Source organism: Danio rerio, chromosome 2 (genome assembly GCF_049306965.1).
Source record: "Danio rerio strain Tuebingen ecotype United States chromosome 2, GRCz12tu, whole genome shotgun sequence".
Taxonomy (NCBI): Eukaryota; Metazoa; Chordata; class Actinopteri; order Cypriniformes; family Danionidae; genus Danio; species Danio rerio.
In genome coordinates this window covers 1376273-1392482 of record NC_133177.1, presented here as the reverse complement: position 1 = coordinate 1392482, position 16210 = coordinate 1376273, and the positions used below count along the sequence as shown (strand labels likewise).

The following is a 16210-nucleotide window of genomic DNA, read 5'->3' as shown; positions in this document are numbered from 1 at the left end:
GGTCCACAGATACTTTAGACTAGAGATCTGCGCGGGACTAAATTTTGAATCCCGCTCCCGCCCGCACGCGCCAGGTTTTAGCCCGAACCCGACCGCTCCCGCTTATATTAAGAATTTGTTGTCCCGCTGCCCGACCCGCCCCGTTTTCTGGCCGCTGCGCCCGATCCTACTAAAGAGTGGGGGAGAACAAAACCGAAAATCACCCAGCTATACAGTCCAGACAGCCAAGCTGTCTGTATAAACACACACACATACAGCACCAAGCACACACACACAGACAAAGCTCTCTCTCTCTCATACGTGCGCGCGCACTAACGCACACACAAGCACCAAGCACACACACATGCAAAGCTCTCTCTCTCTTTCATTCGCATAGCAATATCCGCGATATTGCTAGACAGCCAGCTCTCGTCCCAAATTAAACCGACCGCTCCCGTGATTTATTCGGAAATTTATTCCCACGCCGCAGAAATCTGGTTGGGTTCCGGGCACCCGCGGGACAGCCGCGGGAATGCAGACCTCTACTTTAGACCCCTTGAATATTCTTCATTTTAAATTTTTGACTGCTGCTACTTACATATTTACTCCATATTTCAGATCAGGAAATCAAATGTGAGCGCAGGAGGATTTAAAATAGTTTATTGCATCTTCTAAGGTGTAATAACATTAGACCGTTCACTATTATATTGACCACGGTCTAGATCAGGGGTCACCAATCTCAGTCCTGGAGGTCCGGTGTCCCTGCAGGGTTTAGCTCCAACCTGCCTCAACACACATGCCTGGGTGTTTCAAGTATACCTTTAGTAAGAGCTTGATTAGCTTGTTCAGGTGTGTTTGATTAGGGTTGGAGCTAAAATCTGCAGGACACCGGCCCTCCAGGAACAACTTTGGGGACCCCTGGTCTAGATCATGGAGAACAGTTGGTTTCTTTTCTGTCTACCGCAGTTGTCCTTATCAGTCGGTCAGAAAGTGCAGCTTGTTTTCTTTGGAGTGCTCTTGCTTTCTTCAGTTCTGGACACTGCAGTCGTCTCCGCTCAGTCAGAGAGGTCACAGGTCACGCAGACGTGCAGACACTGAGATGTTTTATTTATTTGCGTTCGGCTCATAGGTGAAGATGAAGAGCAGCTCAGGGAGGAGCCGCAGCATCACCGCTGACCTGCCCAGAGCATGATGGGAAAATAAAACAACCTGATCGGCTCTCACAGGACCAAACACTCCATCTCTACACACACACACACACAATAACACACAGCATATATATATAGTGGCGCAGTAGGTAGTGCTGTAGGCTCACAGCAAGAAGGTCGCTGGTTCGAACCTCGGCTCAGTTTGCATTTCTGTGTGGAGTTTGCATGTTCTCCCTGCCTTCGTGTGGGTTTCCTCCGGGTGCTCCGGTTTCCCCCCACAGTCCAAAGACATGCGATACAGGTGAATTGGGTAGGCTAAATTGTCTGTAGTGTACGAGTGTGTGTGTGAATGTGTGTGTGGATGTTTCCCAGAGATGGGTTGCGGCTGGAAGGGCATCCGCTGCGTAAAAACTTGCTGGATAAGTTGGCGGTTCATTCCGCTGTGGCGACCCCGGATTAATAAAGGGACTAAGCCGACAAGAAAATGAAAGAATGAATGAATATTCATGCTGTTGTGTGTGTGTGTATATATATATATATATATATATATATATACACACACACAACAGCTCTGTCTGGTTCTCGAATCTGATTGGCTGACAATCGTGATATATTTAAGTAACATCAGCACCCGTACAGCCTCTTTACCCTTTGTGTATTACTCCGCCCACATACAGCCAGCATCAAGCAGACACTATGCTTGCTCAGCTGTTTAACTGTCAGCTTATGATTTGAATCCAACGTGGAAGAAAGTAGTTCCTCATACAAAAGGGTTTTTGAGACTCTCCATGTATGATTTTGTTTTTATATACACAATTATGCCGTCAAACTGTTGTATAAATGCAATATCACACTCGAAGCAGTCCGATGTGGCTGTATATCGGCACTGGTGGGGACACTAAGGCACCAGTGCGGATATACAGCCATATCGCACTGCTACTCGTGAGATATTGCTCATATATATATATATATATATATATATATATATATATATATATATATATATATATATATATATATATGACATGCTTGTAGCTTTTAGGGTTTAAGTGTCTGTTAGTGGGATGGTACTCTTATGGCTCATTTCACTGAGTGCTACTCAGATACAGCACTCGGCTTAGTCCCTTCATTCATCAGGGGTCGCCACTGTGGAATGAACCGCCAATTTATCCAATTTATATATTAATTTTGGCCTTCCAGCCGCAACCTAGTACTGGGAAACATGGTGATGGGGCCAGTAGTAAAGTTTACTCTGAAATCCAGAGGGCGCTCTTTCTCACGAGTAACAACAAACCGAATATGCCCAGAAGAAACCCTGGAGTTACGGGATTATGGGAAATCTGAATAGCCCGCTTCAGTATGCATGTTTTTCACATCGCTAATATTAGACACACATTGGCAAGTAATACATCAAATTAAAGGTCTCATTCCCAATAATAAAGAGCCATCGTTATTTTTATTGATTTACAATCACATATCCAACAGTCTTCGAATGAATCATAAAGTGTAATCTCGTTTTTTGTAAACATACAAGGGAAATTATTGATCATTTGCTCCGTGAGCTGCCGGAGATAGCAGATAGCCAAACAAGCTACATCAGCTTTTACCTTAGGTTGTCCTCTACAAGTCGAGGCAGTGGCGCAGTAGGTAGTGCTGTCGCCTCACAGCAAGAAGGTCGCTGGTTTGAACCTCGGCTCAGTTGGCATTTCTGTGTGGAGTTTGCATGTTCTCCCTGCCTTCGCGTGGGTTTCCTCCGGGTGCTCCGGTTTCCCCCACAGTCCAAACACATGCGGTACAGGAGAATTGGGTAGGCTAAATTGTCCATAGTGTATGAGTGTGTGAGTGTGTGGATGTTTCCCAGAGATGGGTTGCGGCTGGAAGGGCATTCACTGTGTAAAAAACTTGCTGGATAAGTTGGCGGTTCATTCTGCTGTGGTGACCCCGGATTAATGAAGGGACTAAGACGACAAGAAACGAATGTCCTCTACAAAATGAGTCCATTTTCAGCGTTTTCTGAGGATGTGTGCATCAGTAAACCACTGCTGTGTCTTGTAAGTGCCAAACGCAACAAATTAGGGGCATGATATTCCAAAATTCAGGAAAATATGATAGCTATCCAGATGAATTGCATATCATTGGAACGGGGAGATTCTCAGCTTTACGCTGATGTATGGCGAGCCTTGATCAGCCAACCAGTGACTGAGGTATTGCATGACGAACGGGAAGAGGGGTGTCCAAAACAGTGCGTGAAAGTCACAGATTAGAAGCAAAAAAAAGTTGTGATTTCCCACCCTTCGGTTGAACTAACATAATTATTGCACACTACATGATAAAAACAAAATTATTTTATTTAGTGTCTCCTGACAAATGCTGGTAACATTCAAAACAATCAGCAGTTTGATGGAGCACACAGGCCCTGAGGTATACACTTTCTAAATCCGGCTTTAGAACAAAAAAAACTAAAAGCGGTTTGTGTTGAGGCATTTCAGCAAAGGACAGACAGCATATATAATAATATTCATCACTTTCAGCAGTTCTTTTGGTCATTTCAAAGGGTTTTCTGTAAAATGACATTGAGATATTGCATTTATTGTACTGTATGAGGGTATGGGGAGACTTCAAAAATAGGTAGGCGGAAATAAAAAAGTGGCATTTTTCCTGTGTTTGCTGACACCTGCTGGAAAGAAATAAAATTGTTTCCAGGATGCTGGAGCACTCAAAGCCCATGAGTTAAGCCTGGTTTACACTTCTGCTTCAAGTGACCGGCGTAACCCACGGCGCATGCAACGCGTGTAGCTGTGCATTTATACTTCTGCTGCTGTCTCTGTCGGTCTGCATTAACACTTCTGAAACACTAGTGGGCAGTGAGGTGTAAATGTTCCTCTTTGTCGAGTTTCTTCTCTGCTGTTTTGCTTTTCCTGAACACTTCCGGGATGTACAAGTGGCTCAAACTCGCTCATTTTGAGGCAGGAACCGGCGGACGTGCAACAACTTTAACTATGAGGTAAACACAAAATAAAACTTTCCATCCGGAGCTCCTTCACGGGACTCCACACTTGTAAACAATCGCTCCATCGGGCTCGCGTCCAGCTCGCGCCATTCGCACGGCTCTCGGTCCTGCCCAGACTCGTCAGCTCTACCAAGCCGACCAATCACAGAGCTTGCGCTACGCGTTGTTGCGACGTGTTGTTACAATTTTTGAGAGGTGCACATCAGCGACGCCGACGGCCACGGTGAAGGGCTATGCGTCAGCACCGTACCATACACCGGTGTTTGACGCAGAAGTATAAATCAGCCTTTACACATTTCCAAACTTCAGTTTATAAAAAAAAAAGCGCCTTTTATTGTGTGTTTATTATAAAACAGACAATATATACAACAATTATTTTCAATTTCAACTGTATTTTCTGAAATTTCAAAGGGTTTCCTTTCAAATGATACCAAACTTTTGTATTTACACCTCTGCATGTGGGTATTTGAAGCTTTTTAAATCGGAAGGCCAAATTCAGGCGGAATTACCCCAAATAGCCCCAGAGCTTAGCGGGATAACTAAAAAAGTGGCTAATTAGTACAAGATTTAATTTGTTTTTAGAAGGAGCCGTGACCCCTGAGTGGAAATGGCCCATAATTCTTTGAAGCAGCATTAAAAATATAAGATAAAAACGGGATGTAACAATATTGTAAATACCGTCATACCGCAATAGTAATTGTTGTCAATATTAGCGTAGGCGCATGACTCAATAAAACTATAATTCTGAGAAAAGTTTGCTCAGGTGAATGAAGCGAACGGGAGGTAGCGGGAACTACAATTCCCATCAGCCCAGGCGTGGCCATCATCCCTTGTGGTCTGTTGTACTACAGATCCAGTAATGCGGAAATGGAGTGTGCTGCTAGTAGCGGGGAAGAAAAAGAGCCGGAAATGATCGAACCTAAAGCGGGTTTTAAATCAGATGTGTGGAAGCATTTCTGTTTCTTTCTAAAAAGATACGAAAAAGGAGAAAAGCTGACAGACAAAGACAAAAACAGTATGCAGGCACTGCCAGACTGTGGTGAAATATAAGTCGGGGAATACGACTAAATACAGTCATGGGGACTGCAGAACACAGCACACTGTTCAGATTGATCCAGACATTGACTTGTACCGCAAAGAGAACTCTATCTCATTCATGGCTTGGTGGAAAGACAATGCACAGCGTTACCCACTGCTGTCAACCTTGGCTAAATCATATCTCTCTGTCCCAGAAACCTCAGACCCAAATGAGAGGGTTTATTTTTCTGTTGCAGGGGACATGCCCAGAGACCCCAGCTTTCACCAGATTATAGTTATATGATCATTTTAATTTAAAAACCCATCTCTATATAAGTAAGTGAGTGATTAAATGTTGAATGTGATGAGTTTTCAACAATACTAAATTGAAACTTTATTTTTTTATATGGTTTAATAGTTTTTTTGTTATTAAAATTGAAAAATTGAAGTTCCTGTTTGGAAACTTACAGATAGACGGCTGATTTGTGTGTCATTGATATGTTCAGTGCTAAGCTAAATAAACACTTTTGGCACTTTTTTTGAGTCTTTTCATTAGTTTTGTTTTTCCTGTAAATGATTCAATAAATACCGAACCGTGACATTCACACCGAGGTATTATCCTACCGTGAAATTCTGATACCGATACATCCCTAATAAAAACCCTTCACATTTCCCTATAATAGTTTTATTTATCTGCATTCACTAAACATCTAACCCAGTTTTCCACCCATAGTTTCCCATCGCTCAGACTTTTGACATCAACTCACAAGTTCCATCTCATTTCTCGCTGGAGCGCCAGATAAAATTACAAGTTTAAAGATCGCTCTGATGTTTTCAAAAAAATATATGATTCCTACACAAAAGCGTAATGAAAGGTATTACCCACGAGTGACGCACACAGGTACAGATACATCAGATGAAGCCAGCAACACACGGCGCTGTCCTGTGAGAGTTTGCGTGTGTGTTTGTGTTTGTTCGCGCCTCTGGCTGGGTCTGATGTGTGTATGCAAACACATCGTCTGGAGACGGCGACGAACCCTCGCTGCAGCCCATGAGCGCGCTCAATCTCCGCTCAACACCACCGGGAGACACAACCCAAACAAACACTTTTGATCTCTGACACACTTCTGCTTCCTGTAAACTTCCTGTGAACTTCCTACAAGCCATTCTACTAAAACAACATAATACACACAAGAAATAAATAGATATGCTTTGCTTAAGAAGCTCGGTATGTTACTTCAAAAAACAAAATGATTATCTAATTATATCATGTCTGTGGAGTTTGCATGTTCTCCCCAAGTTGGTGTAGGTTTTCTCCGGTTTCCCCCACAGTCCAAACAAATGCGCTATAGGGGAGATGATGAACTAAATTGGTTGTAGTGTATGAGTGCGTGTGTGTGAATGAGTGTGTATGGGTGTTTCCCCACACTGGGTTGCAGCTGGAATGGCATCCGCTGCTTAAAACACATGCTGGCGACTTCTAACGTGTTTCAAACGATGGATCTGCAACAGAGAAAATACGGATTTTGGGAAAAACTCGTCACTACATCGTTCTGTTCCCAAACGATGCATCGTACTATGATAGTCAAGCCTGTGTTAAGTATGGATTGATATATTGTTACATGTTTCTAGGATGTTAGTATGTTTGTTACTATGTTTCTAGTATGGATTGGTATATTGTTACATGTTTCTAGTATGTTTGTATGTTTGTTAGTTTTTTTTAGCATGGATTGGTATATTGTTACTATGTTTCTAGTATGTTTGTTAGTATGTTAGTATGTTTGTTAGTAGGTTTCTAGTATGGATTTCTATGTTGTTACTATGTTTCTAGTATGATTAGTATGTTTGTTAGTATGTTTCTAGTATGGATTGGTATATTGTTACTATGTTTCTAGTATGTTAGTATGTTTGTTAGTAAGTTTCTAGTATGGATTTCTATATTGTTACTATGTTTCTAGTATGATTAGTATGTTTGTTAGTATGTTTCTAGTATGGATTGGTATATTGTTACTATGTTTCTAGTATGATTAAAATTTTTGTTAGTACTGTATGTTTCTAATATGGATTGGTATATTGTTACTATGTTTCTAGTATGTTAGTATGTTTGTTAGTAAGTTTCTAGTATGGATTTCTATATTGTTACTATATTTCTAGTATGATTAGTATGTTTGTTAGTATGTTTCTAGTATGGATTGGTAGATTGTTACTATGTTTCTAGTATGTTTGTTAGTATGTTAGTATGTTTGTTAGTAAGTTTCTAGTATGGATTTCTATATTGTTACTATATTTCTAGTATGATTAGTATGTTTGTTAGTATGTTTCTAGTATGGATTGGTAGATTGTTACTATGTTTCTAGTATGTTTGTTAGTATGTTAGTATGTTTGTTAGTAAGTTTCTAGTATGGATTTCTATATTGTTACTATATTTCTAGTATGATTAGTATGTTTGTTAGTATGTTTCTAGTATGGATTGGTAGATTGTTACTATGTTTCTAGTATGTTTGTTAGTATGTTAGTATGTTTGTTAGTAAGTTTCTAGTATGGATTTCTATATTGTTACTATATTTCTAGTATGATTAGTATGTTTGTTAGTATGTTTCTAGTATGGATTGGTAGATTGTTACTATGTTTCTAGTATGATTAAAATGTTTTTGAGTATGTTTCTAGTATGGATTGGTATATTGATACTATGTTTCTAGTATGATTAGTATGTTTGTTAGTATGTTTCTAGTATGGATTGGTATATTGCAATGGCAGTTTTTTTTTTACAGTGAAGTCAATGGGACAGTTGCAAGGGTGGAGTAAGTGGTTAAATGAGCCCAACATTAAGTCTGGATGAGAGTCTGGCAGAAAGTTATGAGGTCATTAAGTTTGGTCCAATGTTAAGTCAATGGGACTTTTCTGAATTTTTCATGTCAGTTTTTGGAAAAACGTTAGCCGGATCAATTAGAAAACATATAGCAAGCTGAGTCAAACCAGTTTGGAGGTTGGGTGTTAGTTTGGTGGTTAGGGTAAAGTTAGGGTAATTAGGCAAGTCATTGTATAACAGTGGTTTATTCTGTAGATTCTGTAATTAATATCGCATAAGGAGGCTAATAATATTGACCTTAAAATGGGTTTAAAACAAATAAGAGCTGCTTTTAGTCTAGCTGAAATAAAACAAATAAGACTTTTTCCAGAAGCACAAATATTAGAGGAAATACTGTGAGAAATTCCACAATCTGTTCAACATCATTTGAAATATAAGAGAAAATAACACAGTAGAGCGTATAATTCTGACTTTAACTGTATGTCCACACATGTATTGGAATTACAATATAGATCAAACTCGAGTCCCGGTTGGAAACCTGGCTGGAGCATTTTGAACCATCTGGAGTGGTGATATTGAAGTCTGGGGTAAACCAACACATACAGAATTACAATAATCCAAGCGCAATAAAACTAGGGCACGCGTGGCTCTCTCAAGATCTGCAAACAGCAGCCAAGACTTAACCCTGGAGAGAAGTTTTGAGTGAAAATAATGGGAAAAATGAAAATATTTGAGAAATGCATTAGGGTGAAGTTTGACTGATTTGCATTATGCTTTCTTTTCCAGAACCACAATCTGAGTCTCCACAGCAGCTAACGGCAGAATTGAAGAGATTCGACCCTCCGTCCACACAAATATATGAACACTGTTTTTTTTTTTGCGTCTGTTTTTGTCAATCAAACAGAACAAACATAAAAAAATGAAAGCAGAGTGTTTCATGAAAAAAAAATCATTGCATTTACTACAGTTTTTAAGGTAAGTGCTTGCAAACAGTTCATCTATCCAGTTCATCATTCATCCATTTTTTTTTCGGCTTAGTCCCTTATTTATCAGGGGTCGCCTCAGAGGAATGAACCGCCAACTATTCCGACAAATGTTTTTTTTTTTTTTTTTTTAAGGAGCGGATGCCCTTCCAGCTGCAACCCAGTACTGGGAAATACCCAAACACAATCATTCACACACATGCTCATACACTACGGCCAATTTAGTTCATCAATTGTTTGCAACCACTTACCTTAAAAATATCCAATAAATCCAATGTTTTTTAGTGTTTAATATCAAAACCACTTGTAAAATAAAATACATCATAAATTCAACATAGGCTCGTTCTGAAAACGTACCCCTATATACCTTTCTGGAGAGCATGAATTATGTAGCCAGAGGTACGTATGGCTGCATTTTGTCTTCAAAATGAACACTACAGGACCGTATAATGCCGTTTCTTAGCTCCATGTGGACGGCTTTCCAGCTGTTACCAGTTTGCCTCGTAACTCGCTGCGTACGTCAGAGGATTTTAGACTCAGAGAGGAGTTGACGGATGAAGAATGGTTCCAGAAAGCAGGTAAGACAAACATAAAAGCCAAAAAATAAAATAAACAAGTAAATAACAGGGTGAGAACGTGTGTAAAATCTGAAAATGTGTAAACATCCGGCTGCTGTGAAGGCTTTTTTTCTTTTTCTGGATTGCTTTTGAAAACACTATTGGTTGGGTTTGGGGAAGGGCGTGGGTGGGGGATCGGTTGGTCAATCAGTCAGTCAGTCAGTCGACAGCGGCCTCTGGTGGATTTATGTGGGAACAGCAGGTGTGAATGGCACTCACGAGATACATTTGAGATCTGAAAAAGCGTACACAGCAGCTTCTGGTAGATTTGCGAAAACATTTACTCATTCTTTCATTTTTTTGTCGGCTTAGTCCCTTTATTAATCCAGGGTTGCCACAGCGGAATGAACCACCAACTTATCCAGCACATTTTTACGCAGCAGATACCCATCTCTGGGAAACATCGACACACACATTCACACACAAACTCGTACACTACGGACAATTTAGCCTACCCAATTCACCTGTACCGCATGTCTCCAGAAAACCGGAGCACACGGAGGAAATCCTTACAGGGAGAACATGCAAACTCCACACAGAAACACCAACTGAGCTGGGGATCAAACCCAGCGACCTTCTTGCTGTGAGGTGACAGCACTACCTACCGCGCCACTCCGTCGCCTTGCGAAAACAAAAGCTACAGAAAAACATAGCTCCTGAGATGTATTTGGCGCTCTCCAGAAATGTATACAGGGGTACGTAATCAGAATGAGCCTGGGTTGCTTGAATTGCTTTTCATATTTCTTGTAAAGAGAATTGTTTAAAATAAAAAAGAAAGAATCCATAAACGGTATTCTGCTAATACGAGGAATAACTTGGGCTTTCAAACCAAGATGATGTCAGGCCATCATCATCATCATCATCATCAGCCCAGCCTGTCTGCGTTTAATGGCACACGTGTTGATTCTTTCAATGATTTCTCAAGTGTTCATTTTCAGCACATTTATAATCATAATAGTTTATTAACTCCTTTCTAATAACTGATTTTTAATAATATAAGACTAGATATTCTTCAAGACACTAGTATTCAGCTTAAAGTGACACTTAAAGGCTTCACTAATTAGGGTAAAGTTAGGGTAATTAGGCAAGTCATTGTATAGCAGTGGTTTGTTTTGAAGACTATCAGAAAAAACTATTATTTATTGAGGGTGCTAACAATTGACCCTAGCCGTTTTCATTTATTTATTCCAGCCAAACTTACAGAAATAAGAACAAACAGCAAAAATCAGTCCAAGGCAGTCGAAAAATGTGGACGAAATATTAAAATGCTTTTACTGACATGGCTATTCCTTAAAAGTTTTGGCAAACACATTTTCCGTCATCAGGGTAACAGAGATCAGGTGCGTCTGGTGTTTCTTTTTAACTCACAGAGCTGGTGCGGCGCTGAATGGATCTAGTGGACTCAGACACAGCTCCAAACAAATCAACGCCGTTTATCAGCCTTCATAAAGCACATAAAGCACAGCTAGTGTTCCTACAGAAACTCCACCTGGATGATGGAGGCTTTCAGCGAGGCTTCCGACTGAGCAGAGCCTAGTTGATGAACTGTTGTCCGGTGTCGGCAGGAGGATTTTACCCCGGGACACCAGCAGCAGGCGCTACATCATAATCACGCCCCCATACCCACCAACACTCCTGTTTTTCCCTGGAGTCTCCCATATTTCAGACCAATCTCCAGCAACCAGCCCGTTTTGTTATTGTTCCTGGAAAACTCCCATAATTTCCCCCCCCCCATTCTGTGGTACAGTCTGTAAAACACCCCCGGGTGGCCAACTTTGGTACTGACATTACCCAATCGCAGAGGCCACCCAAAAACACGTTGCATCCTATCACGATTCTCAACTATGTTATTCAGAGACCCCACCCTTGAACAACCCCGTCTCCCGGATTTTCAGAAACAAATGTTGGCAGGTGTGCACGCCCCTACAAGAGAAAGCTCCTTTTAACGTGGCGTAAAAGTGCGCTGAAGCTCAGGAGTTTTGACTCGAGCGATCCGTGTGATACGCGTGTCAATTGTGCAAAACACTCAACTCGCTTCACTTCATTTGTCCGAATCGCGTCATTCGCGCATATCACGCCGCAGGATGTCTATTCGCATCTTTGCATTGACTTAACATGTAAATCACTCACGCTTGACGCTTCATCCGTGTCTGGTGTGAACGCAGCATCAGAGTCGTAAAGCATTACTTTGCAATCTACATGTAAAACACTTTTTTTAAAGATGTTTTTTTGAGGCTAAATTCAAATCAAACACCACTAAACTTACCATGCTACTTCAGAATTGTATGTCTACTTTACAAATATTATCAAAAGTATGAAAAAATATGATTTATTTTTCTCAAAAGATAGAGGGCGCCCTTGCACAGCTGCCTATGTAACGGAGGCCAGCCAGTGTGTGCTGTGCAGGTAAACCTCACTCCTAGCCACAGCTGCTAGAGGCCATGGTCTTTAGCCTCCTTGTTAGAGCAACCGATTCCCATGCGGAAGGTTGCCGGTTTGATACCAGCTTGGAGCGTGTTGGGTGGCGTAGGACCGACGGGGTTACATTGGTGCCGTGACCCGGATTTAGGGGGTTTAGGGGGTGAGTGTAATGGAGGCCAGCCAGTACGTGCTGTGCAGGTAAACCTCACTCCTCTGACCTCTAAAGTTGCTCTAGTGACAGATGCTATAGGCCATGGTCTTTAGCCTCCTTGGTAGAGCAACCGACTCCCATGCGGAAGGTCGCCGGTTTGATACCAGCTCGGAGCGGGTTGTGTGATTGTAGGAACGGCAGGGTTATACCTGTAGAAATGTGATGTCCACTTGTGGTCATGTCTAGCACTGCAGCCAAACAAAATTTTACCGAGCGCTCATTTTTTGGAAATATCAACTTCAGATTTGTAATATATTATGTTCAGATATTAAGCTTTGCATTTTCTTGCAATTTATTATAGTTGAGGGGTTAAATGTCACTTTAAGCTGAGTACTAGTATCCTGAAGAATATCTAGTCTAATTTTATTTACTGTCATCATGACAAAGAGAAAATAAATCAGTAATTAGAGATGAGTTATTAAAACTAGTATGATCAGAAATGTGTTGAAGGAAATCTCTCTGCTAAACAGCACTTAGGAAATATAAAAAAATAAGTAAATATTAAAAATATGCAAAATGAGATGAAGAAAAAGAGCCGCGGAAACACATTCCTACCGATCTCTGATGTCCGAGGTCATTTTAGAGACACTGCTGTCCACCCACACTGTATATTTCTGTTTTTAATGTTTACTGCTTGCTGAAGTCTGGATGTGTCAGGAGTTTGTGTTCTTTCTTTCTCTGAGAAAGATGCCGATTAATGTATTCAGTGTTGTCTCCATTTGTCTGGTTGGGGTTTTCTACACAGATGCTGTCAGGAGCATGTCAACGGCTGACTGATGTGTAGCGCCCCACATGTACTCGATCAACGCTTTGTCTATTATGTACAGTATATATATATAAATCACTTTTACATGAAATGATTTGACATGCTCTTTTGCAACGTTCCATACTTTGGTGGAGATTCCTGTTTGGAGGCGACGCTACACACACACACTTGACGAATGACAAACAACTGGACATTGGAAATGAGATTGTGTGTCATGACATCTCCAAAAAAAAAAAAAAAAGATTATTAAAAAAATATTAACTGAGGTCCGATTTTTTTGGGCCTTATTTTGTGTTCTTATGTGATGAAAAACAATAAAAATTGTATGAAGATACATGGATGTGCTGTTATTTGTTTGTTTGTTGTTATATTAAATTACATGAATCATTGACAGTGAAATAAAATCTGATCTCTTTTTATATAAAAAATTTATAATTTAATTTTAATTAAATTAAACAATTGAAAATGCATTTTCCCTAATATTTCGTCCACAATTACAGGCACCCCTAACAATTTATATAAGTAAAATAACTCCATATATTTCCATCCATATTGTGTTTAGCATACCAGGTGAATGCAAACATTACTAAACATGACGTAACACAACAGTCAAACTCCATAATTTATCCACTGTAATATACACACACTGGCCACTTTATTAGGTACACCTTACTAGTACCGGGTTGGACCCTTTTTACCTTCAGAACTGCCTTAATCCTTTGTGGCAGAGATTCAACAAGCTACTGGGAATATTCCTCAGAGATTTTGCTCCGTATTGACATGATAGCATCACACAGTTGCTGCAGATTTGTCGGCTGCACATCCATGATGCCAATCTCCCGTTTCACCACATCCCAAAGCTGCTATTGGATTGAGCTCTGGTGACTGTGGAGGCCATTTGAGTACAGTGAACTCATCGTCATGTTCAGGAAATCGGTCTGAGATGATTGAGCTTCATGACATGCTGCGTTATCCTGCTGGAATTAGCCATCAGAAGATGGAGACACTGTGCTCAAAAGTATGGACTTGGTCTATCTAAGACTAGTGGTGTTTAAAGAAGAATTTGTGATACAATTGAAAACATTAACAGAGAGGAAAAGTGAAAAATAAACATATATATATATATATATATATATATATATATATATATATATATATATATATATATATATATATATATATATATATATACTTCATTAGAGGATTTTGGTTTCATATCTTGAGAACTTGAAATCCCCTTTTTCTTTATCATTAATTTTATTTGTTATTTTTTGTTATTATATCATTTATAGTTTATTATTATTACTATTATTATTATTATTATTATTAATGAAGACTGAAAAATTGTTAATGTAAATTGATTGTTATCTCATTTTTGGGGATTTATTTAAAAAGTATTAATGTTATTGTTCAAGCATTGTTAATAAAAATTAAAAACCTTTCACCGGAGGTTAATCGTTGGCTAAAACATTTCAGTAAAGTTCTTTTGTTTGACCTTACATAAAGCCCATTATTGCATGCATTTATCTATGTTTAAGGCCTCGTGACTTTACAAACAGCTATGTGCGCAAGCGCATCACACACGAAACACTCAGACTAGTTTTTTTTTTTGTTTGTTTGTCTGTTTGTTTGTTTGTTTGTTGAGGTGATACAAAAATTGGCCGATCGTTGATTTTGGCGCGTTTGTTCAGTTTCTTGAGCTGTTGAAGTGACGGCGGGAGCACACGGGATTATGTGCAGGTGACGCGCAAGATGGCGCCGCCAGCATGAGTGTAAACAATAACGCCAATCAACAAATGAGTTATAAGCAGTATAACGGTCGTAATTTTGTTCAATCTACATCTCGGTTGAATGTTAGATATTATTTACAAGCCCCAGTTGACTTAAATACATTTCAGCTGATAAGAAAAGGTAGAATTCTAATAATAAAGAAAGAAATGTCAGCTAATTCGGAAACGTCGGCTAGCTCTGCTGCTGGCAATGACCAAATTGACAGCTGTCATCATTTTGGGACTGAAGAGAAAATGGACACACAGGAATTGCAGATCAAACAGAATTCAATGGTGAGTTTCATTTCACTTCATTTTATTTGTTGGCTTGTAACTTTTCACTGCATAATTTTGAGTTTAATTTGAAGTGAAAAAGATTATATGATAAACAAAACAAAAATAAGACAAACATAAATAAAAGAATTGAGGTAAAGTTGGTTTTATATTCGCACATTCAGACTTTCTCCTTAATTAATTTCAGAAGAGTGCTATTTGCAAACTCTAAACAGTGAAAACCAATGACTGTAAAAAATATGGACGACGCGACAGCCCTTTTTCCCATTGAACGCCTTGAGGGCAAAACGCCTGCTTGACGGGCACAAACTGTCGCAAAAGACTGCTGAAATTGGAGCCTTGACATGCGCAGAAGGATTGTCTGATGGAGCCAGAGGAGGAGCCGCGAAAATGAGCGGAGTCGAGCTTCCAATCAAACGCTTTATGTAAAATCAACCACGCCCCCCGAACTTCTCAGCATGCGTTTGCTGTCATATCAACACAAATGGATGTAATAACGTTAACAAATATGAGGGTTTTATATATTCAATCGCGCCAGCTCCAGGCCGCAGCGCATAACTTACTCGCGGCGTCGCGGGCTGATTCCGGCTCGCATGCGGCAGCGCCGGCTCGCTCGGCCGCCGCATCTGGCTCGATTGACTCGGACTGGAATCGGGCAGTGAGTCCAGGCATCCGGAGTAGGTCCAGCAGAGGTAACATTAGTCAGTCTGAGCTCTAAGAGATATGTCTCCGGCAGGCGAGAATCTAGCCGGAACTGTGTTTTGCTATCTGGGTGGCTAGGCGTGTATCAGCAAACTAATAAAGCCCGAAAAAAGCCCTGAACTTAGCGAATAAACAGTGTTCCACCAGGATCATGTATGTCAGAAACTATAGTTTACTGCTGAACTCATTTTGTCATGGTAAAATAACACAGAAATCGAATAATAACATTTCAGTCTACTTCAGTCTCCTGCCGAAGCTCAGACGCCGCGCTTTGAGAAACTGTCAATCACAGCTGTGTATCACGATGACACGCCCAGCATTAAATTACTGCTAAAAACAAACTGTTTACAAAAATGAAGATCTGCACCTATTTCAGCACAATAACCAGTGCCTTAATCGACCAGAACTATCTTTCGGGACATTTTATTGCAAGTGTAATATTTTTTTTTATTTGGGCTCAAGTCTCCTTCATTAACACGGAGGA

The 16210-nt window shown here is 40.2% G+C and overlaps 2 protein-coding genes across 14 annotated transcripts in view; both read left to right on the top strand.

The window, feature by feature from the left end:
- The window catches only part of LOC108180213 (zinc finger protein 521), a 128503-nt gene extending 115208 nt beyond the window's left edge, over nucleotides 1-13295 (top strand). For all 4 annotated transcript variants that reach the window (XM_073922310.1, XM_073922300.1, XM_073922293.1 and 1 more), the window contains exon 7: nucleotides 8750-13295. In XM_073922310.1, coding sequence (XP_073778411.1) covers nucleotides 8750-8779 — 30 coding nt within the window. In that variant the 3' untranslated portion in view covers nucleotides 8780-13295. The remainder of the gene's footprint in view (nucleotides 1-8749) is intronic.
- A 1206-nt stretch (nucleotides 13296-14501) lies between these two features.
- The window catches only part of LOC100331149 (oxysterol-binding protein-related protein 1), a 66277-nt gene continuing 64568 nt past the window's right edge, over nucleotides 14502-16210 (top strand). For all 10 annotated transcript variants that reach the window (XM_073922249.1, XM_073922236.1, XM_002667472.7 and 7 more), the window contains exon 1: nucleotides 14502-15024. The gene's annotated coding sequence lies outside the window, so the exon portion shown is untranslated. The remainder of the gene's footprint in view (nucleotides 15025-16210) is intronic.